At 38.9% G+C, this 27,812-nt stretch overlaps 1 protein-coding gene across 2 annotated transcripts; it reads right to left on the bottom strand.

The window, feature by feature from the left end:
- Nucleotides 1–257: 257 nt before the first annotated feature.
- LOC115213358 (NADH dehydrogenase (ubiquinone) complex I, assembly factor 6) lies at nucleotides 258–27,742 on the bottom strand. Of its 2 annotated transcripts, none has more exons than XM_029782300.2 (10): nucleotides 27,389–27,742; nucleotides 22,709–22,808; nucleotides 20,734–20,814; nucleotides 17,692–17,733; nucleotides 14,047–14,103; nucleotides 12,639–12,741; nucleotides 10,030–10,163; nucleotides 4,608–4,709; nucleotides 3,050–3,106; nucleotides 258–444 (listed from the first exon to the last, which is right to left on the bottom strand). In XM_029782300.2, the coding sequence occupies exons 1-10, from the start codon at nucleotides 27,532–27,534 to the stop codon at nucleotides 316–318; spliced, it is 951 nt and encodes a 316-aa protein (XP_029638160.1). In that variant the 5' UTR covers nucleotides 27,535–27,742; the 3' UTR covers nucleotides 258–315. The 2 variants fall into 2 exon arrangements, with proteins under 2 accessions (XP_029638160.1, XP_036359496.1); XM_036503603.1 differs by lacking the exon at nucleotides 27,389–27,742 and adding an exon at nucleotides 26,370–26,539.
- Between the last annotated feature and the right edge of the window lie 70 nt (nucleotides 27,743–27,812).

A 27,812-nucleotide genomic window follows, 5' to 3' on the forward strand; every position in this document is an offset into this window, starting at 1 on the left:
CCAGCAGATGGTGTTTAAACCATTTAGCATATGGTCATAATTGGCGATATGGCTTACAGCGGGCCTTGTTCAGTATGTGGCGTTGATAAGTCACAACAATGACAAAACATTGAGGTCTCTTTCTTTGCAGAGTTACTAACTGTAAGTGAACCATTATCCATGTGAACACACTCATCTTCAACAACATCACAATTTTCCCCGGCCCCCCTTGTCTGGTCTTCCCAACCACAGACAAATGGATTCAAGATTAAAACATAGGAAATATGAAATAATTTAATATTTTTCACAGATTATCAATATATATATACATATTATTTAATATTTCGCCCTTTTAGTCTGTAGCCATAACTTTACTGGTAATAAATTATCTCTCTGTTGCAGACGAGGGTGAAATACATGAAAGTCAACTTTCTGGAGTTTGTTGAGGTACTCTTCGCATATGACCTGAAACACAATGTAAAAATGCAACGTAAGAATGTACCCTAAATTCAAGGGAAACGGGTATTACATAAAATATACATTTGTGAAATGTCATAAAAATGCCCTATAATATCATGAAACAACAGAAATATATGTTACTCTTTTACTTGTTTCAGTCATTTGACTGTGGCCATGCTGGAGCACTGCTTTTAGTCGACCAAATCGACCCCAGGACTTATTCTTTGTAAGCCTAGTACTTATTCTATCAGTCTCTTTTGCCGAACCGCTAAGTTACGGGGACGTAGACATACCAGCATCGATCGGTTGTCAAGCCATGTTGGGGGGACAAACACCAACACACAAATATATATTTCAGTTTCCGTCTACCAAATCCACTCACAAGGCTTTGGTCGGCCCGAGGCTATAGTAGAAGACACTTGCCCAAGGTGCCACGTAGTGGGACTGAACCCGGAACCATGTGGTTGGTAAGCAAGCTACTTACCACACAGTTACTCCTGCGCCTATATGTTGTTCATATAACAGGGGATATGGGGTACAAGAATGTACTGTACAGTAATAGCATGTTACAAGGGTGAACTGTAGTACTGTTTAAATGTTTAAATATAGTATACTATGGTAGGGTGGGAATTCATTGCTTGGAAGATAAAAAATATGTCTGCATTCAAATTTAAAACTGTTTACAGATGAAAGTCTTTAAAAGCCCAAATGAAAAAAAAATGTTTTAAGAACAAAACAGAAGTTGCTTAGCAAAATATCTATTTATCATAATGCTAGTCATATAACATTAACACTTGATACCAACCAACCCACTTAAGACTACCTCTGGTTCTATGGACTGAGTGTGATGTAATTGGCGAGCTCCCTCTCCTTAAAATTACTGGCCTTGCATTAAATTAGAGACGATTATTATTCTGTTCTTCTGGCACTCCATTGGTTATGATGATGAGGGTTCCAGTCAATCCAATCAATGGAACAGTCTGCTCATGAAATTAACATGTAAGTGATTGAGCACTCCACAGACACATGTACTCTTAACATAGTTCTCAGAGGGATTCGGTGTGACATAGGATGTGACAAGGCTGACCCTTTGAAATACAAGGACAACTCATTCTTGCCAGCTGAGTGGACTGGAGCAACATGAAATAAAATGATCAAGAATACAATGTACCACCAGGAATTGAACTCATACCCATATGATCATAAGCCAAATAACTTTACTACGTCACATGCCCTCATATTATTATTATTATTATTATTATTATTATTATTATTTAAGATATCATTAGCTCTTATAGACTTAAACCCTCTCTTAAACTTGTTGGCCTTGTGCCTATATTTAAAGGCAGCAAACTGGCAGAATTATTAGAGTGCTAAACAAAATGTTTATTGACATTTTGTCCGTCTTTATGTTCTGTTTCCAAATTCAGCCAAGGTTGACTTTGCCTTTCATCTTTCCAAGGTTGATACGATAGTACCTGTTAAACACTGGGGTCATTGTGCCAAAATTTGAAACCATTATTATTATTATTATTATTCATCATCGTTTAACATCCGCTTTCCATGCTAGCATGGGTTGGACAATTTTGACTGAGGGCTGGTGAACCAGATGGCTGCACCAGGCTCCAATCTTGATCTGGCAGAGTTTCTACAGCTGGATGCCCTTCATAATGCCAATCACTCCAAGAGTGTGGTGGATGCTTTTTACATGCCACCAGCACGGGGGCCAGTCAGGCTGTTCTGGCAATGACCTTGCTCAAATCTTTTTACACATGCCACCGGCACAGGTGCCAGTAAGGCGACGTTGGTAACGATCACGCTCGAATATTATTTTGGTTTGTCTTAGGTTTGGTCTTATTCCTGGTAGGGATTTTGTGGATAGTGGGTTACTACCTGTAACTTTAGGTATCCACAAGTTTTCAGCAGTCTTTCAAGTGCTTAGGACTCTCCTGATAATCCTTGCTGTCCCTAAGAGACAAACTTTCTGTAGGAGCTCTACTGGGAATTCTATTCCAATCTCCTCCAGCCATTTGTCTATATCTTGGCTTATCGTTCCCAGCACACCAATTATTATAGGCATGACCTTTACTGTTCACATGCTCCAAATTCTTCCTATTTCAAATTTTAGGGGATTGCATTTTTTTTGTTTTTTCCTCTTTCTTTACGATCCTGGAATTAAATGGGCGTGATGGCTCGATAAGTAAGAAACTCTGCTTTTCTTTATCCATGCTTGTAATACCTGGTCTATTGTTTTCTAATTTCTTGTCCATTTCAATTGGAAAGTCCCACAAAATCTTACATTTCTCCAACTCTTGTACTCTTTTGACTCGATGATTGTACCATGTTTCCAGCTTCAAATTCCCATTTCTGGCACAGTTTCCACAGTAAAACTTTTACAACCTGATCATGCTTCCATTTCTTATATTCTTCCTGTGCTAACTTGGGGCATTCTTCCATAATGTGTACCACTATCTCATTCCAAATTCCACAGGCTCTACATTTTTCTGACACATTCTCTCCATTATAATTATTATTATTATCATTATTATTACTATTATTATGATGATGATGATGATGAAAATAGAATGAAAAAATCAAGGAGCAAACTCACAGTTGATAAAAAGACTGGCAGCATTTCCTTGGTGATGTGCTGTTTCAAATCTCGAGCCTAGAAAGAAATTAAGAATTAATTTTACCAGAATGCAATGCAAAATTAGAGCAGGGCTTTGCTTCAATTTCAAAGAATGAAAACGATGAAAGTTAAATCCTCTCTTGGATAAGATACCGATCAATTGTTGGTCATATTTTCAGACAATCTGGTACCTATTCCAGACAGCTAGGTGAACTATAACAATGGAGAATGAAGTATTTTATCAACAAACACAACGAAGTGTTAGAAGCAGATTTGCATTTAAAAACTTATGAGCAAATTAGTTAAGGTAAAGATATGGTTGTGTGGTTGAGAAGTTAGCTTCACAAACTACATGTTTCTTTGTTCAATGCCATTGTGTGGCACTTAGGGCAAGTGTCTTGTACCATAGCCCTGTGAATAAAACAAGGGCAACAGAGAGTACACAGAAGCCTGTTTTGGATCATCATCATCATTTAACATCCACTTTCCGTGCTAGCATCGGTTGGACGATTTGACTGAGGTCTGGTTCAAAAATGTTACTTGCTTTTTACTCAACTTGTTATATAAGTAAATACATTTATGTTTACAAATAGGAGAAAAAGAGTATGTATTGATTAGAATATATATATATATAATTATAAATTACGGTATCTATGAGATACTACCATGCTGAAAATAGCAGCCATGATCTGACTCCAAAACCACCTTAATTTTCCATATATCAACATGTTTTCTCACCGTGTTGGTATATGGAAAATTAAGGTGGTTTTGGAGTCAGATCATGGCTGCTATTTTCAGCATGGTGGTATCTCGTAGATACCCTAATTTATGATTTTAATAATTATTACCTTTCAAGGTTATTTTTTTCCATGCTGGCCACTTGATAAAATCGTTAATTTATTTTATATTAACGATCTTATCCTTATATATATATATATATATATATAATATTTCAAGCTGAACCATTTCAAAAGTCACACAGGGTCCTTGAATTCTGTGTAAAACACTTAAGCTTAGCATGTGTCACATACAAAACTTGAGATCACTGAGGATTAACTTGTGAAGAGTTTTCAGTCTCAAAGACAAAAACTATAAATACTTAAATCATTTTGTCTTTTTAATGTCCGCATTCATATGCTTGCATCAGTCAAAAATGGAACTTGATGAGGTAGTTTCTATGACAAGATGCCCTTCCTGTCACTAACCCTCAGTTGTTTACAAGTGAGGTAAATATTCTCTCCATAGTCAGACATGTTTTCATGAAAGATTGAAAACAAACACACCACTTACATGTAGGTGACACTTGTTTACAACAAATATCGTATGATGTCGACACAAGGAGACACACACTCACTCACACACAATGTCTTTTTTTTTTTCAATTTCCAACTACCAAAATCCACTCACAAGGATTTGGTCAAGCCAGAACTATAAAAGAAAACACTTGCCCAAGGTGCCATGCAGTGGGACTGAACCCACAACCACATAGTTGGGAAGTATACTTCTTAACCGCACAGCTATGCTTATATATATTTACCAATTTGAGATGTTGATGAGCAGCAGAAGCAATGTCATAGATAACATCTTTTACTTTTTGATCATCTCTTCCACGTACAATAGCTTCTTCTGACACTTGATGCTGACAAAAAAAACAAAACAAATAAAATAAATAAATAAAAATATATTAAATAAACAAAACTGTCATGAAAATTATATTTGCTCTCACTTTAGTTATTGTTGTTGTATAGCCCAAGGTCAGGCTTGAACAAGACAGACCTTCATCATAGAGGATGGAAATGCAGTGTTCCATTGCTTGCCTGAGATTCCACAAACATTCAAGGAAATATCTCGTAAGGTGTTGGGATCTGCTCTTCACCTGTCACTTGTCATATTTAGTACTGACATGTACAAGAAAGACTGTAAAAGGGGTGAAATGAAACAGATGAGGTGCTGGGGACAAACTCATCCTGAATGGTGAGAAAACAAAGTGTCCGAAAGAATGGAATGTCTTTCTTGCAAATGATAAGAACAAGACAAGAGTTCATTCAGTTTTTGCTCTCAACTTGGAGGAGTGAGGTGTCTGCCGACATTCTCACTGGACATGAAATGGTGCTGATATGTGAAGGAAAAGCCTATCAGTTGACATCGGATGGACATAAGACATTCTGTCAAGAAATACACTCTCTCAAATCTTCACAGGAAGAAACTGGCACTCGTGTGATCCTGTATTGCATGTATGCCAAAGAACGGGGATGCAAATCTGTTCGTGTGAGCAGTCCCGGTTCAGATATATTTTTTATCCTACTTCACCCATGCTAGATTCCTGGAAAGACTTCAAATTCTGTTTGAAACTGGAAAGGGCAACACACAGCACAGTATCGATGTGACCAAGTTGGCTATGTCTTCCATGTTTGTTCTCTGTTCTGTGTTGGTGGGTTATCATGCTTCCACCGGGTGTGATAGTACCAGTGCCTTCAAAGGGAAGGGGAAAGTGAAGGGACGAATCATTCCAGAAAGTGTTCCCCAAGTTAGGGGAATCTTGGGGAGTCGACGAGGAGGTGATGAATGAACTGGAGATGTCCACATGTGTGCTGTATGGTAACAAAAGGACAAAAAAGGTGAATGCATTGCGGTTCAGCAAAGTGCAGGGGGAAGGATGAGCTCACAAAATCTAAGCAATTCGATCTCGCTTCACATCCCCCATGTAGAAATGTCCTAAACAACATGTTGAGGAAAGCAACTTCCAGATCAGGATATGGAAGTTCATGAACATTGCAAAGCCTTCAGTGTCTAGACCTGATGAAGGACATGGATGGACAATGGAAGCTGGAATCATGAAGCCGAAGTGGACAGAGGGTTAAATGATGCCCCATCAGTTGGTGGATATTCTGGTAGAACTTGAAGATGAAACTTGCGCATCAGATTCTGATCCTGATAGTGACAGCGAACTTAGTGAAAGTGGTTTCCTTGACAGAGTAGGATCAGACATTGATACTGGAAGTAATGGTGATGATTATTAATCAGACACTTGAAATGAGTCGTGTATGTAATAGATGGTTCACAAATAGTGTTGTCATCTTTGACAGTTATGTGGCAAATGTGGATCAGGTAAAGTCCAATGCATTACAAAGTTAATGAAACTGAGAACAGATATAACTGTCACCAGGTAAGAGTGGAAGCACTCCGTCGGTTTCAACGACGAGGGTTCCGGTTGATCTGATCAACGGAACAGCCTGCTCGTGAAATTAAAGTGCAAGTGGCTGAGCACTCCACAGACACGTGTACCCTTAACGTAGTTCTCGAGGATATTCAGTGTGACACAAGAGAGTGACAAGGCCGGCCCTTTGAAATACAGGTACAACAGAAACAGGAAGTAAGAGTGAGAGAAAGTTGTGGTGAAAGAGTACAGCAGGGATCACCACCATCCCTGCCAGAGCCTCATAGAGCTTTAGGTGTTTTCGCTCAATAAACACTCACAATGCCCGGTCTGGGAATTGAAACCGCGATCCTACGACCGCGAGTCTGCTGCCCTAACCACTGGGCCATTGCACCTCCACTTCACCAGGTAAGAATTAAGATGAATGCTTACTGGAAATGAGTTAATTCAAATTTTAATGATCCAAAGGGTGTTTGGCTGAGATTTCTAACTCAATTTTAAAGCTAACTCATACATCCATTGTTTTACTTCTGTGTGTATATATTCTACCAGGAAGGAAGGTAATTGCTGCAACACTTGAAATGGATCTTGTTTAAACTTAAGAAACAGAAAATATTATACAAGCTGGCATTTGTTTCAATATTAAAATTATAAGACACATTTCATAACATACATGTATAACGAACTGCTATGGTGTGGGTAGGGTCAACTTTTGTTTACTTTTGACTTCAACAACCTCTTTGATGAAAATACTTGCATGATTTGAGGTTTTATAAATGAATTCAATTATCATCTTCTGTGGTCATTTGCAATGATTCAAGGAAAGATTCCAGAATACCACTTGCTAGATTTTGCCTTTCTTCTACTCAACACATTCAGCAATACATACAAAACAGTATGAAGAAGTGCAGAAATATATCACATTCCACAGGGTAAACACTAGTTCTTTCCAATTTTTCTTTTTACTTCTGGTATTAAAAAATACATGTAAATATTTGTTTTGATTAATTTTCAATAAAGAAAAAACGTTATAAAGTCTTGGTGGTAAATAAAACTTGTGAGTGTGAGATATTATAGGTAAAGGTCAAAGTTTGTGACCTTTTGACCTCTGATGACGTTTTTACAGAATAAGTTTGCTTATCATTTACATGAACTTGTAGATCTTGACGAGGCAATCATTTTAAGGGTCATTTGAAATATTTTGGCCAAGGGTTGCAAAGTCAGAGCTGTTTTAATTTTCCATCTCCCTAATTTTCTGCCTCAAGCTTTAAAAGTCTGTGGCTGGTATCTTTCATCTCAGTTTTTTTGCTGGCAACATCAATTTTCTGACTTGTTAGACCCAGAGCTACATGAAAATACCCATTAAAGTAAATCAAAAGGGGGATACACCATGCCCCCCCCCCATTAACCAGTAACCTATTATTTTTAAGCCTAGTACTTATTCGATCCTTTTTTTTGTTTCAGCGTTTTTGCTGAACTGCTAAGTTTACAGGAATATAACCCAAGCAACACTGGTTGTTGAGTGGTAATAGAGAATGAGGCTTTGGTCAACCAAGGCTACAGTAGAAGACACTTGCTCAAAGTGCCACACAGTAGGAGTGAACTTGAATCCATGTGGTTGAGAAGCTAACTTCTTACTCAGTCAGGCGCAGGAGTGGCTCTGTGGTAAGTAGCTTGCTAACCAGCCACAAGGTTCTGGGTTCAGTCCCACTGCGTGGCACCTTGGGCAAGTGTCTTCTACTATAGCCTCGGGCCGATCAAAGCCTTGTGAGTGGATTTGGTAGACAGAAACTGAAAGAAGCCTGTCGTATATATGTATATATATATATATAAGTGTGTGTGTATATGTTTGTGTGTCAGTGTTTGTCCCTCTAGCATTACTTGACAACCGATGCTGTTGTGTTTATGTCCCTATTACTTAGCGGTTCGGCAAAAGAGACCGATAGAATAAGTACTGGGCTTACAAAGAATAAGTCCTGGGGTCGATTTGCTCGACTGAAGGTGGTGCTCCAGCATGGCTGCAGTCAAATGACTGAAACAAGTAAAAGAGTAAAAGAGAAAGAGTAAAGAGTAATACAGAACTATCATGGCAGCCTAGTGGAAGTGTATCTCTCAGGTTTTCTTAACACTTTTGAAAAAGAATATTTTACCCAAAATATTATGATTAATTAAATATCTCTATTTCTAAAATACTATTTCAAAACCTTTGCTTTTGTTATTATTGAAAGCTTAATGTTTCAAATATATTGCTGTTGTTATGGCCCTCTATAATTATGTCTAGATCTTTCTTTAAAAAAATCAATATAATACAATAGAAATAGCCTTTTACTTCAAACAGATACTATTGATTCCTACTCATCTACTGAATCATGTATTACCTGTTTTCTCTGCACACGTTAATTATTTATACAGCGTTTATTAAATAGATTACAGCTCCTGTCTTGTGTAAATTACTACTTTACAAATCAATGTTTTTTTTTCCATTTAAAAGATAATTTTTTTTTGTTGTTGTTGTTGTTATTTTGTAACAGTTATAATAACTGTTACCACAAATACAAATAAGGCCCTTTAAGAAGTTTTAACTAGTTGACCTTAAGAGGTCACTGAGACCTTCTTGCTGCCAATTTTGGCCTTTCTCAAAGACACTCACCTGGCTATGTTTTATACTCTCTTTTGTTTGTACATTATAATTTGCTATAATCTCATGGTTAAAATAGATAAAATAAAATTGAAATATCATCATCATCATCATTTAGCGTTCGCTTTCCATGCTAGCATGGGTTGGACGGTTCAACTGGAGTCTGTGAAGCCAGAAGGCTGCATCAAGCCCAGTCTGATCTGGCAGTGTTTCTATGGCTGGATGCCCTTCCTAACGCCAACCACTCTGTGAGTGTAGTGGGTGCTTTTTACGTGCCACCCGCACAGGTGCCAGACGGAGCTGGCAAACGGCCACGAACGGATGGTGCTTTTACATGCCACCGGCACAGGGGCCAGGCGAGGCTGGCAATGGCCATGAACGGATGGTGCTTTTACATGCCACTGGCACGGAGGCCAGTCGGGGCGGCGCTGGCAACGGCAATTTCCATTGATGTTGATTGACTTTGATTTTGGTTCTGCTTTCTGATATCTGATTTGATTTGGTTTGATTTTGATTTTGATTTTGATTTTCACTTGCCTCAACGGGTCTTCACAAGTGGAGTTTTGTGTCCCATAAAAATAAAAGCGATAAAACTTCTGGCAAGATGAGTGAGCAAACTGGATGTATTTCACTCTTGTACTCTGAACAAACTGTTATGTTAAGTTGAAAGTACAGAGTTGACAGAAACAGTTGTTGCTTATCTCCAAATCAGTCATGAAAAAGCAGACCCTGTTAAAGGCACCAAGGATGGCAGTTGGTAATGTTAAACCCAGACCATCGAACTCTATCTCTCTTCCTTTAAAACGTTGGCCTTTATTATTATTATTATATTAAAATATTTCCTCCAGAACAATACTAGGCTATCCAGAAATAAGAGCAGGAGAGGGTCACAAATGGGATGTCTTTTTCAGGATGAAAAAAAATTTTAGACCCAGACAACTACTAACTTTCAACAAGGATCAACTGAAAGGCACACAAAAACAGTTGTCCTTAATCTGCGACCAGAGTGGTAAGTATTCAACTATTCAAAGAGAACATTAACCTCACCAATCTTACTGGTGTTGGAGGGTCCACAAAAGCCATTGGCACAACACTTTCTTTCAGATCAAACCATATAAGGTAAAAAAACAAAAAACAAAAAAAGGGACACTGATAATAACATACTTTGATGAGGACGTCTAATGGAAGATATACTTTTCGCTTTGAACCATGATACGGTACTCCACGCAGTTGAGTGATGATTCCATATGCCTTGCCAATATGACTGCTTACATGGTCAGCATGGACATTTTTGATTCCTATAAAATAACAGGAAAACAGAAAAATTATTTAGTCAAAGACCTTTACTTTACAACATTTCTAATAGCATCAGTCACAAGACAGTGTCAGTGCAAGTCAAAAAGAATAAATATTACAGGATACTTTTATTTGATACAATATACATATATGGCTGAAGATAGTTGTGTGTGAAAGTGCCACACCCTGGCAGTTGAGGGGACCTGTGGAAGAAGTAGACCCAGGAAAACCTGGGTCGAGGTGGTGAAGCACAACCTTCAAACTTTAGGTCTCACAAAGGAAATGACCAGAGACCGAGACCTTTGGAAGTATGCTGTGCATGAGAAAACCCGGCAAGACCAGTGAGAACTGTCAAAATCAAAATCAAACCAATCAATTCATATATCAGAAAGCAGAACCAAATTGAGGTCGATCAACATCAGTGGGAATTGCAGCTGTGGTTAAGCGAACCATCCGATCATGGTCGTTGCCGTAAAAAGCACCCACTACACTCACGGAGTGGTTGGCGTTAGGAAGGGCATCCAGCCGTAGAAACACTGCCAGATCTGACTGGGCCTGATGAAGCCTTCCAGCTTCACAGACCCCAGTTGAACCGTCCAACCCATGCTAGCATGGAAAACGGACACTAAATGATGATGATATATATATTCATTTGAATCTAAATTGTTGCTGAACTTATATATATATATAAGTTCAGCAAAAATTTAGATTCAAATGAATATGGCACTTAATTTAGATGCACCAGAATTTTTTATGGTGTTACCTATAAAAATATGCGGGGTGATTATAATAAAAAATAAGCAACAAGAATGGATCCGGTAATTTAGTACAATTGTTTCATACTACAACATTTTATTAAAAGCTATAAATATTACAGCAGATTTAATATGCCGAGTAATCTTCAGCTAATTTTATATAGGTTTTCCAATAATATAAAGTTCTCAGATCAATTAATAACATCTTAGGGAGGGTAAATATACAGATAAAGATGTAGATATGAATCTTAGGAATATGAGGTAGTGTAGTTTAGATGCCAACTGACCAAAACCTTGGATGGTTTTATATTTACAGATATTTATTAGTATGTAGGGTTGGCAAAGAGAATAGTGAAGAATTCCAGGTAGAAGTAGGGGTTCACCAAGGATCAGTCCTCAGCCTCCTCTTATTCATCATAGTCCTCCAGGTAATAACAGGAATTCAAGACTGGATGCCCTTGGGAACTTCTCTGTGCTGATGACCTTGCTCTAATGGCTGAATCACTACCAGAACTAGAGACAAAGTTTAGGGTGTGGAAGCAAGGTCTAGAATTGAAGGGTCTTAAGGTTAACCTAGCAAAAACTAAAATCTTAGCAAGTAGGAAGGCTGACAAATCACAAATCCCCTCACATAGATGGCCCTGCTCAATCTGTAGAAAAGGCGTGGGTAGAAACTCCATACGATGTACCCGGTGTAAGCTATGGATACACAACAGGTGCAGCAATATTAAAGGAAGGTTAACCAGGAAGATAGTTTTTGTGTGTCACAGATGCACAGGGGGAATAAACACAGAAGATGTACAGAAAACAGATTCCAACACATGCCAGGGGAAAAAATTTTTATTTTACACAGGAGAAGAGGAACTGTGGACATGAATTTTGCAGACTGTTCTCCGAGACAAGAGAAACTGATGTAACTAATGCCCAAGCAGACAATCTCAGTTTCTGCAGTGAGGGGACAAGGGGTCAGATCTGAATGCTTGCAACAAAGTGAACTCTATTAAAGGTATTAAGAACCAATGATGACCTGGCACAAACATTAGCGCACCGGGCGAAATGCTTAGCGGTATTTCGTCTGCTGTTACGTTCTGAGTTCAAATTCCACCAAGGTCGACTTAGCCTTTCATCCTTTCGGGGTCGATTAAATTAAGTACCAGTTACACACTGTGGTCGATATAATCGACTTAATCCCTTTGTCAGTCCTTGTTTGTCCTCTCTGTGTTTAGCCCCTTGTGGGTAGTAAAGAAATAGGTATTTCGTCTGCTGTTACGTTCTGAGTTCAAATTCCGCCGAGGTCGACTTTGCCTTTCGTCCTTTCGGGGTCGATTAAATAAGTACCGGTTACGCACTGGGGTCGATATAATCGACTTAATCCGTTTGTCTGCCCTTGTTTGTCCTCTCTGTGTTTAGCCCCTTGTGGGTAGTAAAGAAATAGGTATTTAAGAACCAGCTGGTGGTGTTAAAAAGGATGCCATATTAGGGTCTTTCACTTACAGCCATGTATGAAAACTAACCATTTAAGGAAAAGGAAACGGGAGCTGAAAGAATGATTCTGCTCTTCTTAGGGATATTTCAACATGGAATAAATTGGCCACAAAATCAAAACGCTGACCCTTCTTTATGTTTATTCATTACAATTCTATTCGTTGTGATAATTTAATCACAAGTTATGTACGAGAGAGAAACAGAGAGAATGCAAGAAACAAGCAAACGATTCCTCACCCAAACATTCCAAAAGCAAATAGTGCAGAGAAGAAACGGTTTTCTCAGCATAGTCCTCCATATTCTTTATACTTGTAAATGGATTCTCTTTCAGACTGGTGAACTGAAGTGGAAAGAATATGATATAAAAAATGAAAGGACAAACTTTTCAAAATTACATATTACATTAAATAACAATGTTTAAATAAAAGCCAGAATCAAAAGAAATTTGTGCTTGTGTGAATAAGTAAAAATAATTCAATAAGGATCACAAATCTGGATAAATTTTGTATGCCATGAGGAAACAAGAATCCAGATATTTCAAGTGAAGGTATTTATTGCTGAGAGGTGAGCTGGCAGAAACGTTAGCATGCTGGGCGAAATGCGTAGCTGTATTTTTCGGCTGTTACGTTCTGAGTTCAAATTCCACCGAGGTCGACTTTGCCTTTCATCCTTTCAGGGTCAATTAAATAAGTACCAGTTATGAACTGGGGTCGATGTAATCGACTTAATCCGTTTGTCTGTCCTCTCTGTGTTTAGCCCCTTGTGGGTAGTAAAGAAATAGGTATTTCGTCTACCGCTACGTTCTGAGTTCAAATTCTGCCAAGGTCGACTTCGCCTTTCATCCTTTCAAGGTCAATTAAATAAGTACCAGTTATGCACTGGGGTCGATGTAATCGACTTAATCCGTCTGTCTGTCCTTGTTTGTCCTCTCTTTGTTTAGCCCCTTGTGGGTAGTAAAGAAATAGGTATTTATTGCTGAGAGAATATTTTCTCTCTCCAATGAAGGGCTCTTTCCCAAAAGCATATAAAATTATCTAAATTTGTGATTTTTACAAACAATCTCAATAATAATTAGCTTATAGTGTTTTGTCAGGAAAAACCATTCATTAAATTGAGATTGAAATAAGCTACTTCCTCAATTTGCTAGTTTATTGTTTGTGATACAAAATATCTCTTTGTCGAATTATGAAGTTACTGAGATTTTTTTCTCATTTCAAAGATAGGTGCAGGTGTGGCTACGTGGGAAATCTTTGCTTCCAACCACATAGTTCCAGGATCAGTCTCACTGCTTGGCACCTTGGGCGAGTGTCTTCTACTACAGCCCCAGATCAACCAAAGCCCCGTGAGTGGATTTAGCAGAAGGAAACAGAAAGAAGCCTGTTGTTTTTGTGTGTAAGTATGTGTATGTTCACTCTGTAAAGTGGTTAGCATTAGGAAGGGCATCCAGTCATAAAAACCATGCCAAAGCAGACAGTGAAGTTTGGTGCATTTCTCTGGCTTGCCAGCACCTTTCGAACCGTCCAACCCATGCCAGCATGGAAGACAGACATAAAATGAAGAAGATCAACTAAAACCCTTGAAGAGAGAGATTCAGCCTGGTCACGAGAGACAAACTTAAAACCAGCAAAAGAATGAAAACAATTACCCGTGCATCAATGAGTCGTAGGAGCCAGTGTTTGGACAAATTGTGTTTTTGAACAGCCTGAAACAATTAAAGAAAGATAAAGAAAGACAATTAGGAAATTTGTTATCTTTTATGTTAAGAAAAAAGTAAAGTAAAATATATAGCTAAATGTTATACAAGTGTAGGAAGATAGATATTTTATTCATTTGTTTAAATATTATTATTTAGTGCAAGTTAGCCTTGATCCAATAGTCCTATGATCAAAGAACCTTCTGGATATGTCTACACCCTTTTATCTACAAACATAAATTTTTTTATGATGTATGTATGTATATATATATATATAGTTAATCCAAACACGAAAACACAACAACGCGAGGACGTGGAACAAGTATAGTGTTATTGGACGCTCAGGAAAGGAAAGAAAGAGGATTTAACGTTTTGAGTGGAGCTCTTTGTCAGAAACATAGGAAAAGGAAAGATCCAAAGAAGGGAAGACGGAGGAAAAAAATCGCCAACGGTGCACACGCGGTCACATTTTTATATATATATATATATATATATATATACACACACTACTGCATGTAATGACAGGTAGCTAAAAAGGGTCGGCATCGGCAAGAGCTTCCAGTTGTAAAAAAACTGTCTCTCTAAGCTCAAAAAGTTTTGCCCAATCCTTGCCAACACAGAAAATCAGATGTAAAGCAATGAAGAATGTCTCTAAAACTAAATTGTATGTGTTCTTTCGTTTTTAAGGGTAGTAAATGAGATTTGGCTGCTATTTCTAACAAGTCAAAATATGATATGTAGGCTTCTCGTTGGCTTGATAAAAGTTGGTCTAGGGTTAGTCAACGGCAAAAATAACAACCCCTTAATGTGTTTGCCTTACTTGTGTATGAGAGAGAGAGAGAGAAGCCAGATCCTTTATATTTAAATAATATAAATAAATTACGGTCCTTGCTTTAATGTTCAGTTTTCCAAGCTTGCATGGGTCAGACAGCTTTATTGAGGCTGATTTTCTACAGTCAGATACCCTTCCTGTGACCAACCCTGCTGATTCTAAGCCAAGTAATATATCTCCATGTCCAGACATGTTTACTTGAGGCAGTAGATAGTTTCTGCTATTTAAGTTAACCAAATAAGTAATGGTGGTGGATGCTCTGAAAGTATCGTTTCTAGAATAAGAATTGGATGGAGGAAGTTCAGAGAGCTACTACCTCTGCTGGCAACAAAAGGACTCTCTCTCAGAATGAAAGGTAAATTGTATGATGCTTGTGTGCTATATTACATATTTCTTTACTACCCACAGGGGGCTAGACACAGAGGGGACAAACAAGGACAAATGGATTAAGTCGATTACATCGACCCCAGTGTGTAACTGGTTCTTAGTTTATCAACCCCAAAAGGATGAAAAGCAAAGTCGACCGTGGCAGAATTTGAACCCAGAACGTAATGGCAGACGAAATACGGCTACGCATTTCGCCCGGCGTGCTAACGATTCTGCCAGCTCGCCACCTTCTTGTGTGCTATATTATATGGTAGTGAAATATGGGCTCTGACTGCAGAGGACATGCGTAGGCTGGAGAGGAATGAAGGTAGTATGCTTCATTGGATTTGCAACATCAGTGTACATGACAAACAAAGCATGACTGTGTTAAGAGAAAAGTTAGGCATAAGAGGGATTAAATGTGGTATGCAGGAGAGGAGAATGCATTGGTTTGGACATGTGATGCATATGAGTGAAGACTGCTGTATACAGAAGTACCTGTGGAAGAGGGAGACCCAGGAAGACATGGGATGAAGTGGTGAGGACTGATCTGAGGATGTTGGGGCTCATGGAGGAAATGGCAATGGACCGAGATGGTTGGCGACATGAGGTTCTAGAAAAGACCCACCCATGTCAGTGAAACTGAATACTAGGAGAGTTGTGTCCTACCCACGCATAACAACAAACTTTTCACACACCCTACCCCCAAGGAACCGAACTACATCTCCTCCTCTTCTAAATGCATCTTTCTCTTCCTCACATTTCCTCTTCATAAACTATGATTGTCTTCCAATTCCCTTTCCTGCCCTCACTGCGCTGCTCACTGGTTGTATTCACAGCTTTTCACCCCCCCACCCATTTTCTACCCAGGTTTTTGCCAGTCAATGCAATCCCCACTACCAACTTGCACCTTCTTGGCATCACCTTTCTTCGATTGCTCTTCCTTCTGGATGGGTGGCCATGTATCTCCTCTACAGCAGCACACCTGCTTTTGCCCTCATTCTTGATCCCCCCTCTCTCTATCTTTTTTCTCTCTTTCTCTCGCTCTCACTGGGTAACCCTGTACCTCCTCTATAGCAACACACCTGTTTCTACCTCTCTATTTCTCTGTCACACTCTAAACTTTCATCATTTGACCCCAGATCACTTCTTCCAATGCACCCTCTGTTATAGCAAGTCGCCTGTTTCTACCTCTTGGTCCCTTTGTCACTTTCTAACCTTTCATCCTCTGACACATGTTCCCCTCCTCAAATGCCCCTGCCCCTCTCATAATTCCTTGTCTTGTGAGTTACTTGGTGACCCTGTCAGTGCAGGTGCCACGTAAAAAGCATCCAGTTGACACTGTAAAGTGGTTGGCATTTGGAAGGGCATCCAGCTGTAAACATTATGCCCAAACTAATCTCACCTGTGCTAGTGCCATGTAAAAAAGCATTGAGTCCACTCTGCAGAGTAGTTGGTATTAGGAAGGGCATCCAGCCATAAAAACCCTGCCAAAACAGACACAGCAGCCTAGGGTGGTTTTTCTACCTGGCTGGCTCCTGTTAACCGTCCTATCCATGCATGCATAGAAGATGAATGTTAAACAATGATGATGATGATTGGCAATGAATGACAATGCTTGTATGGAAGTGGCAATCATTTACAACTATCGTACCGTGTCAAGACAGAGAGGTACAAATAAACACACACAAACCTCCCTCATATCACACCTGGCCTCTTAAATAAAAGACAGAACACATTGTATGATGTAGTCCTAGATTCATTATGCAATGCAAAAAAGAAGAAAAATAGGTCAAATGGTTATGCATGGAACATTTTTGGTCATAAGTCTGCTGAATCAAGGTTAACGAGTTAAATAACAACAATAACATAAATATATATATTTATTCTTCATTACCCACTGTATCCTTCTTGTAAAATATTGATTTTATACTTATTCAAAATAAATTTTGAAATCTCCTGAAATAAATCTAAATTTTAATGGTACCACATAAAAAATATCCAGTTCACTCTGTAAAGTGGTTGGCATTTAGAATGGCATCCAGCTGTAAAAACCATGCCAAAGAAGACCTCACCAGTGCTGGTGCTGCGTAAAATACATCCAATCCACTCTATAAAGCGCTTGGCATTAAGGGCAACCTGCCGTGAAAACTGTGCCAAAGCAGGTTTTGTCAATGCTGGAGCCACTTAAAAAGCATTTAGTCTGCTCTGTGAAATGGTTGGTATTAGGAAGGGCATCCAGCCATGAAAACCATACCAAAGCAGACAGTGGTGCTTGGTGCAGTCCTCTGGCTTGTCAGTTCCTGTCAAACTATCTGACCTATGCCAACATGGAAGATGACTGTTTAATGATGATGATGATGATGATGATGATGAAAGGAAATCAAATATTTACTTACTCTTGCAAGTTCCTGTCCAACAGGTAAGTGAGGCAGTTTCCCCTGTAAAATAATAAATATTTAATAATGTTTACGTTAGTATAATGATTTCTAACATAGCCATAAGGCTACAAATTGTATGAAAGGTAGTGTATTGCTGATTAGATCAACCAACCTCTAGTATTTGGATGGTGCTTTAATTTACAACACACATCCCAAGCAAAGAAAGAAAATCAAAGGTGGGATTAAAGTGGGATTAAAGCTTAGAACATAAATAAATGCAGCCCTCACTGTTATAGCAAAATAAACAATATTAAGTTTTAGAGGTAGGTGTGTGTGTGTGTGTAGGTACATACTCTTTTACTCTTTTACTTGTTTCAGTCATTTGACTGCAGCCATGCTGGAGCACCGCCTTTAGTCGAGCAAATCGACCCCGGGACTTATTTTTTGAAAACCCAGTACTCATCCTATCGGTCTCTTTTGCTGAACCGCTAAGTGACGGGGACGTAAACACACCAGCATCGGTTGTCAAGCAATGCTAGGGGGACAAACACAGACACACAAATACACACACATACATATATACGACAAGCTTCTTTCAGTTTCCGTCTACCAAATCCACTCACAAGGCATTGGTCGGCCCGGGGCTATAGCAGAAGACACTTGCCCAAGATGCCACGCAGTGGGACTGAACCCGGAACCATGTGGTTGGTTAGCAAGCTACTTACCACACAGCCACTCCTGCGCCTAGGACACCACATGTGTGGTGTCATGTAAAAACGTCCTTGTGGCGAGACATAAAAGTGCCCATGTGGTGCTATGTAAAATGGTTGGCATTAGGAAAGGCAATCAGCCATAGAAACCATGCAAAATCAGACGGGAGTTTGGTGCAGCTCCCCAGCTCTGGTCAAACTATCCAACCCATGCCAGCATGGACGACAGACATCAAATGATGATGATGACAATGATGATATATATCCATCCAAAATTTAGGCGGTGAGCTGGCAGAAACGTTAGCATGCCGGGCGAAAGGCGTAGCCGTATCTCATCTGTCGCTACGTTCTGAGTTCAAATTCCGCAGAGGTCGACTTTGCCTTTCATCCTTTCAGGGTCGATAAATTAAGTACCAGTTACGCACTGGGGTCGATATAATCAACTTGATCCGTTTGTCTGTCCTTGTTTGTCCCTTCTGTGTTTAGCCCCTTCTGGGTAGTAAAGAAAAAGATATATATCCATCCATACATCTTCTCCACCCATTATGCCTGGGAGAGTCCTCAGGGTCCCTATGAGAAGCATCCACCATCAGACTTTCTGACTGGATTCCGAAGTATGACCAACTAAAGCTTGGCTTGAAGAACCCCTCTTGCATTTCTTTCCTGTGGCATTCTAGTCACATGTCCATGGTACTGGAATTGTGATCTCACAATATATGTGTGTTTAGGACTGCAAGAGTGTTGTGCGGTGCCATGTAAAAAGCACTGGTGCTGGTACCCATGTTAGTGCCACATAAAAATCACCCGGCACATTCTGTTAAGTGGCTGGTGTCAGAAAGGGCATCTAGTTGTAGAAACAAAGCCAAATTAGACTGGAACCTCGTGCAGATCTCCAGCATGCCAGCTCTGGTCAAACTGTCCAACCCATGCTAGCATTGAAAATGGATGTTAAATGATGATGATGACATGGGTGGAGATATGGCCAAGTTGTAGAGAACTTTGCTTTGCAACCATGAAGTCCCAGGTTCAATCCCAATGTGGGATATATTTAGAAATGTGTCTTTTACAATTGCCTTCAGTGGCTCCAAACACTGTGAGTGAAACTGGGTAAAATAGCAACCAGGTGTAAGACCACAAATGGACTTTACTTGTAATTCAAATGGTGAGTCTTGTCACACTAAGTCTGCCTGAGGATTACATTAAAGCACATGTATTTATGGATACTCAGCTGTGATCATGTGACTGACCAGGCTATCAAATGTTACACATCACTGGTCACAATCCATTTTTGTACTGTTTTAGCCTTCAAATGATGCCATCCCACTGGCTAGGCAAGCAGGCCAACATTCCCCACAGATTGAAAGGGGGACTGGGGCAACGTAAAATAAAGTGTTTTGCTCAAGAACACAATATGCTGCCCATTCAGGGAATCGAACCCACAATCTAACGATTGTGAGTGCAACAGCTTAACCCCTAGGCTACACATCTTCACTCAGCCATGAAGGCGGTTCAGTTGACAACCAGTTCCATTGATGAAACTGTGGGCAGATTAATTTGTTATTGCATGTACTCATATGCATTCACATAATTATATTAGCATAAAATATAGAATGGATTTACTTACCATGAAAGATGATATTTAGAATTGTAATTTAAAATCAATATGGAAAAAATATTTTCTAGAAAATCAGTACCATCATTAGCAGAAGGAACAGCAAGTGAAGGCGCAATGGCCCAATGGTTAGGGCAGCGGACTCGCAATCGGAGGATTGCGGTCTCGATTCCTAGACCGGGCGTTGTGTGTGTTTATTGAACGAAAACACCTAAAGCTCCACGAGGCTCCGGCAGGAGTGGTGGCGACCCCTGTTGTACTCTTTCGCTCCAACTTTCTCTCACTCTTTCTTCCTGTTTCTTGTCCCCGATTTCCTACGCAACCGCTGAGCCTGGATGCTCATTCATCCATCCATCGATGCTCTCGGTGTCGGAGGTTGACCTGCTTTCTCTTCTGCGGGTCTTACGAATAGCAAAGGACCACATTTCGGACTTCTCCCACTGGGATGAAGACCGCTTCGCTCAACAGCAACAGGAGCCGTTCAAGAATTTGGACCTGGAGATCTCCATTTCCAGCGACTTCGTGGGCCACCTCCCTGTGGTGTCAGGCATCAACGAAGAGCCTTCGACTACAAGACGACCAAAGTATTTTTTTTCTAAGGTCTGGGGTCTCCCGCCCCTAAGCCCTAGACCATCACCTAATCACCCTTACTCATCTTGTTGCTTAACAACAACAACAACAACAACAGCAGTAACAGCAACAACAACCACCTTAAAAATGTTAACATATATATTTTACCTGATATATTTCGTTAACAACATCCTGCCAGTATTTCAATCTGATTTCACCAATTCTGGGATCTGTAGTTAAATCTTTTACCTGAAAATTATAAAAACAAAAAAAATATATATTTGTCATAGAAGAAAGATTGGGAAGAAATACCGAGATGTAATAAACCAAGAGATTTTAATTGATTAAACAGTTTCTGTCAACCAAATTTCATTCTCAAAAAATTAGTCAACTTGAGGTCACAGTAGAACACATTTGCTCAAAGTGACATGCAAGGGGACCGAATTGGGCATCAAATGTTTGGAAAGAAAAATTCTTGACTAAATGGCTGTAACATTTACATATGTAATTACCTTATAATTTCATATATATATCAGTCTTTTACGATAACATGGTGAATCAGGTCAGTTAAAACTATACTACTAAAATGTAAACTTTTTTGAACTTATAATATTCTGTGTATATATATACAGATGCAATACCAATATTCCACTGAACTTTTTAATAATTCTTTCTGGAAACTGTCTTTAACACTTTCTTAAGAATGTATATATATATATATTGTAATCTTTTGTGCCCAATATTTTAATGAACTTGTTAAACTTTTTTATATTTTCCCAAGATTTTCCCTTGTAAACTGTTCTTATTATCAAAGAATGTATATATATATATATATTGTAATATTTTGTGACAACCGGTACCTAACACAACAAAGCTTTTACATTTTACTTTTGACAATCTTTTTCTAAAAAAGTGAAACCGGTAAAGTAAATAAACATCTTTTAAAATTGCATTTTCAAACCTTCTTTCATATATAATTCCACTTGTGCGGTACCTTACAACTTCACTTTGTTATATATATATATATATATAAACGATGGGCTTCATTCATCTACCAAATTTATTCAGAAGGCTTAGATGGCCCAAGGCTATAGTAGAAGACACCTGCCTAAGGTGCCATGTGGTGGGAATGAACCTGGAATCATGTGGTTGAGAAGTAAGTTTCTTAGCACACAACCATGCCGGTGCTTATATATATATATTATATATATATATATATATATATAGAGAGAGAGAGAGAGAGAGAGAACATAGAAAGTATTATACTCCAAGCTCATCTGCATATTCCAGTAATCAAATGTGTGTAGATGCTTTATTTTAGTTGAGCGTATCCTACATATAAGTTCAAATTCCTGGTGAATTATAATATTTGCAGAGTATTTATGTATTAAAACGAAAACAGAATATTTATGTATTAAAACATATGTAAAACTTTAATTCGGTGTCACACATATTTCATTACAAGATGGAAAATACATTTTATGAATATTAATGTTGATTTCAAACTTTGGCACAAGGCCAGCAATTTTGGGTGAACCCATGCTAGCATGGAAAGTGGATGTTAAATGATGATGATGATGGATAAGTCAATCACATCAACTCTAGAGCTCAACTAGTACTTATTTTATCGACCCCGAAAGGATGAAAGGCAAAGCTGACCTCAGCAGAATTTGAACTTAGAACGTAAAAACAGGCAAAATGCCAAACAGCATTTTGCCCAATGTGGTAACAATTCTGCCAGCTTATGAATCATCATCATCATCATCATCATCGTTTAACGTCCGCTTTCCATGCTAGCATGGGTTGGACGGTTCGACCGGGGTTCTGGGAAGCCATGGAGGCTGCACCAGGCTCCAGTCTGATCTGGCAATGTTTCTACAGCTGGATGCCCTTCCTAACGCCAACCACTCCGTGAGTGTAGTGGGTGCTTTTTACGTGCCACCTGCACGTAATAATAATATAAATATAATAAACTCATAACAGAAAAATGCATACATGTATAAACATGTAGGACATCCCCAAATGACATAGATTCCAAATAATACAGTTAAACACTATACATCATAAATATAATGATACATATTCGTAATAAATGTACATACATATTATATGCCTTTTTTGCAGAATTAGTTCAGATATTCACCTGGGCAATTTCAGCATTGAATGCCCTTAGTCCAAAAGCTGAGGTTCTTATTGATTTGGGATACAAAAGGGTGCACAAATAGTTTTCAAAATCAGTTTTTCTGAAAAATAAGGTAAAGTAGTTTTCATCATTATCTTAACGACATTGGTATTCAGACACTGTAGCACAAGTCAATGAGAGCCTTTATGGGGGCAGTTAGGGTAAAGCCTCAAAATTACACATTACTATCTTAAAAAAGAGAGAAGGAAACATTAGATAATGTAATTCTAGATATCCCTAAGAAGATAGGTCATGGTTGGAATGCATTCGATCAAAGGTCAACTTAGGGGTAAAAACAACAATGGGTTACAGATTTCTATCATACAGAAAAAAATTGTTCTATTGTGTCTGGGGAGAGTCATTTTCTTTTTGTGCCTTATTATTTAACACACTCACTGGTAAAATTTCCACTTATTCCTTATTTCTATTGTCCTAAAAGTTTCCTTGCGTCTTGCAACCTTTTCAATAGTTTTGACTCTGTCCGTTATTTACTGATCACCTGCCATAAAGCTGCAGTGTAAATAACGGACAGAGTCAAGACTATTGAAAAGGTTGCAAGACGCAATGAAAATTTTAGGACAATAAAAATAAGAAAAACGTGGGAATTTTACCAGTGAGTGTGTTACATAATAAGGCACAAAAAGAAAATGACTTTCCCCAGACACAACAGAATATGCTTCAACACACAAACTCATCATCATCATCATCGTTTAACGTCCATTTTCCGCGCTAGCATGGGTTGGACGGTTTGACCGGGGTCTGGGAAGCCAGGAGGCTGCACCAGGCTCCAGTCTGATCTGGCAGTGTTTCTACAGCTGGATGCCCTTCCTAACACCAACCACTCCACGAGTGTAGTGGGTGGTTTTTACGTGCCACCGGCACAAGTGCCAGGGGAGTCTGGCAGCGGCCACGATCGGTTGATGCTTTTAACGTGCCACCGGCACGGAAGCCAGTCAAGGCGGTGCTGGTATCAGTCAAGCTCAGATGGTGCTTATAAAGAATCTTGCAAACCAAATCCAAAAACGAAATATAAAAAAATTGACTCTGTTTTAATTCAAATTTAATTCAATCTACATGGATTGTACAAATCTTGCTTGGGCCCAACCCTTGTCGGAGCAAACAAAGAAACACACTTTGCATCACCAAGGTGGACATAGACGCTTGTACATACAAGATGTGGAATCTGTTGCCTCTGGGTGTTTTAATCTTCACATTCTTTTCTGCTACTAATGTCATCTCTAAACATATCCATACCACCAAAATAATAAAGATGTGATTACTATGGTTGAAAACGCTTTCCATCATAGATTTACATGGTCAAGTGAGACCATAACCTGTGGCCTCTACACGGGATGTAGCCAGTCCACTTATGCATACCTTTCCTTCTTGGGACACAAAACTCTACTTGTGAAGACCTGTTGAGGCAAGTGAGATTCAAATCGATCAACATCAATGGAAATTGCAGCTGTGATACCAGTGCCAGTGGCACGTAAGAGAACCATCCGAACGTGGCCGTTGTTAGTGCCCTGACTGGCCTCGTGCCGGTGGAACGTAAAAAGCACCATCCGTTCATGGCCATTGCCAGCCTCGCCTGGCCCCCGTGCCGGTGACACGTAAAAAGCACCCACTACACTCACGGAGCAGTTGGCGTTAGGAAGGGCATCCAGCCGTAGAAACATTGCCAGATCAGACTGGGCCTGGTGCAGCCTCCTGGCTTCCCAGACCTCAGTTGAACTGTCCAACCCATGCTAGAATGGAAAGCGGACGTTAAACGATGATGATGATGACCACTCACTGCAATTTCCTTATCCTCATCCATTTGTCATTCTTCTTCATACTCCCACAAACTTACTCACCCATACAATTCTCTTATAGTCACTTTCCTGTAACTTGCAGGTACACCTTGATAAATCTTCACTTTCTTTTCTAATTGGGGTAACCACATATCTTCCTCGAGCAAGACACCTGTCCCTGTCCTTCAATCATGCTTAAACCTCTCATCACCTGCCATAAAGCTACTTCTCTCAATACCACACCCCACCAAGTGCTGGTGCCACATAAAGAGCATCTGGTACCCTATGTAAAGTGGTTGGCATTAGGAAAGGCATCTAGCCTTAGAAACCTAGTCAAAGTAGACACTGGAATTTGGTGCAGGCCTCTGGTTTGTCAGCTCCTGTCGAGCTGTCCAACCCATAACAGCATAGAAGATGGACATTAAATGATGATGGATATTCATTGTGAATCAATGAGATATAACACAAGCACTAAATGTTCACAGTGAAAAATTCCATCACACTCTGAGTTAAAATGAATTATATACACACACTTGCATGCACACACACATATATTGTAACAACAGTTTTATAAATTGTTAACAATTTTAACCTTGGCTACAACACTGAGAGTGACCTTTAGACTAAGAAGAAAGGGTGTTTTTTTTAAATTCTTAAAATTTATAAGAATTTCTGTAAGGACAAAATTACAGACTGTAACCCCAAATTTGTGGTCATCCTTTACAATTTCCCTAAGTGTTAAATTCCATAACCTGAATGACCCGTGACGTGGGAGATGCCTGTATATTTTGGGAATTGGACAGTTTCATCAAACTATTCTTCAGATGAGACTGGCAGTTGTTGGGATATGCTGAATATTCTGATTCCTGAAATAAATATTACTCTCTCTTTCTCTCTCTCTCTCTCTCTCTCTCTCTCTCTCTCTCTCTCTATATATATATATATATATATATATATATATATTTATTTAATCAGCCGAAATTGCGAGGATGATCCGATTCTTAACTGAAAATTAAGGCTTCGAATGACCTGTCCGTGTTTTTTGTATCGTCTTCTGGATGTTTTGCGTTCTTGTCCCATTTTGTATTTATATATTATATATATATATATATATATATATGTAGGTCCGGGTTGATCCGGGTTAACCACAGTAAGTAAGGTACAACAGTACTAGTCCTGTAGAAGCTCCTTCTATATAATAAATATATATATATATATTATATATATATATATATATATATATATATTTATTTAATCAGCCGAAATTGCGAGGATGATCCGATTCTTAACTGAAAATTAAAGGCTTCGAATGACCTGTCCGTGTTTTTTGTATCGTCTTCTGGATGTTTTGCGTTCTTGTCCCATTTTGTATTTATATATATATAATATATATATACTGGTGCCACACATATATATATATATATATATATATTATATATATATATACAGTATTAAGTTTTCTTTTCCATAACAGCATGTGTACACAGTACTTTTCCACGTTTGTGATTAAAAAAGAGGGGAAAAAACCACATGCTCAAAATATCATATACTTTTGCTATTTGAGAGTACAGTAACCAAGAATTCTATTTGATGAGTATTATGACAGCACAGGAAACGATGACCTGGAGCAGTTTCGAAAAATAGCCACCCAATGTTAAGTTTTTCTAGACTTTATTAATCGGTGTTGTTAAATCTCAAGATAATCCAGACGTTTTACAAAAGGAATCGAAAGCGAATTCAAGTACACAGCGCCGCGATAGTTTTAACAACAAAAGAGATGGGGATTAATGAGCGAGATTAGCAACTCTGCGCGTAAAAATATTTCGTACTTAGAAAACATCAAGGGTAAGCAAAACATGCTGGCTAGTATAGAGCAAGGGAGTATAAGGACAGACGAGGTCGTTCGGTCAAGGCCCTACTCCAGAAGCTGGAACACCCTCTGGACACAGGGTGCATGTTGTCCTTACAATTAATGTGGCAGCGTGTTTGGATTCACTTGGTACTGCATGAGGAGTGGGGCCCATGCAGCCATTTCATCTTCCATTATTATATAATATTCATACTCATTCGTTTTGTGTTTACTGTCCCCACTGTGGTGTTGTGTCTGTCCTTGTAGTGTCCCCCTCTGTGTTAGTGGCCTGAGTGCCAAAATAAAGAAACTGTGTTTGGATTCACTTTTGATTCTTTCAGTGATTTTCGGATTATTTTGGGATTCAAACAATAACGATTACAAAGTCCTTCCAGACTTTCTTTTGGGGGGCTATTTTCCCCAAAATACTCTCGATCGTGTTAACACAATGCTTATTATACTGAATTATTTGTTATTATACACGGTAACAACAGAAGGTTTAGATTTCGTGGGAAGCATTAGAATCAGAATCATCGCACCAACTTACAAGGCAGATTTCATGGGATAAGAGCACTTGAAATGTTTGATAGTTATGGATAAGAAAAACAATGCAGAAAAATGAAAGAACCTAATCTAACACCGGTACTACTAGCGAACAGTGGTCCTAAAACGACTTGCGGGTATGTTTGTATTTCGAGGGTGAATACATATCAAAGAAAATTAAATATTTTTCGAACAAAGTAAATAAAACGCAAAGTAAATAATTTTTTAAACTAAGTAAATAAATTATTTTTATAAACAAACTAAGGTTAGTGTTAGGTTTAGGGTTAAGGTTAGGGGTTAACAAATTTGGGTTAGGGTAAGGGTTAAAAAGTTGTTGTAGGATCGACTACTTACGACTAGCTAACGGGGATGCGCGAGTGCACGCACCGGGAGCACTGTTCGCTGGTAGTACCCTAACACCTAATCATGCTTGACAATAACATAAGTTTCACCCACCTAACCATATTCATGCATAATTCCACGGGGTTTTGCGTTGTACCACTTTTCGTACTTTTGTTGAGTGTCATGGTTTTCCAGAGAAGCAACTGTCGTTTATAATAGGACACATGTCGGTTACATAAGAAGCTGCGATATTGTGTCATACTCACGAAAGAAACATGTAATTAGCAATAAAAGAACGATGCAACAACTGTTTGTCTATGCATTGAAAGGTAATAAGAGTTGATAAGGGCCAGGTTTTGTTTTGCTGTATAAACATCAATTTCCTCGCTCGCACCTTTTCATGTCAGATTTCACCTTGGATGGGAGCAAGTTTAAGGGAGATAACTAACCCTGACTAAACGGGCCTCGTTACACCGGTCAGCATTGCCGTACCCGACTCCCTAATTATTTCTGGGACCTTAGACACTCCCCACCACAT

Source organism: Octopus sinensis, linkage group LG6, assembly GCF_006345805.1.
Source record: "Octopus sinensis linkage group LG6, ASM634580v1, whole genome shotgun sequence".
Classification (NCBI taxonomy): Eukaryota; Metazoa; Mollusca; class Cephalopoda; order Octopoda; family Octopodidae; genus Octopus; species Octopus sinensis.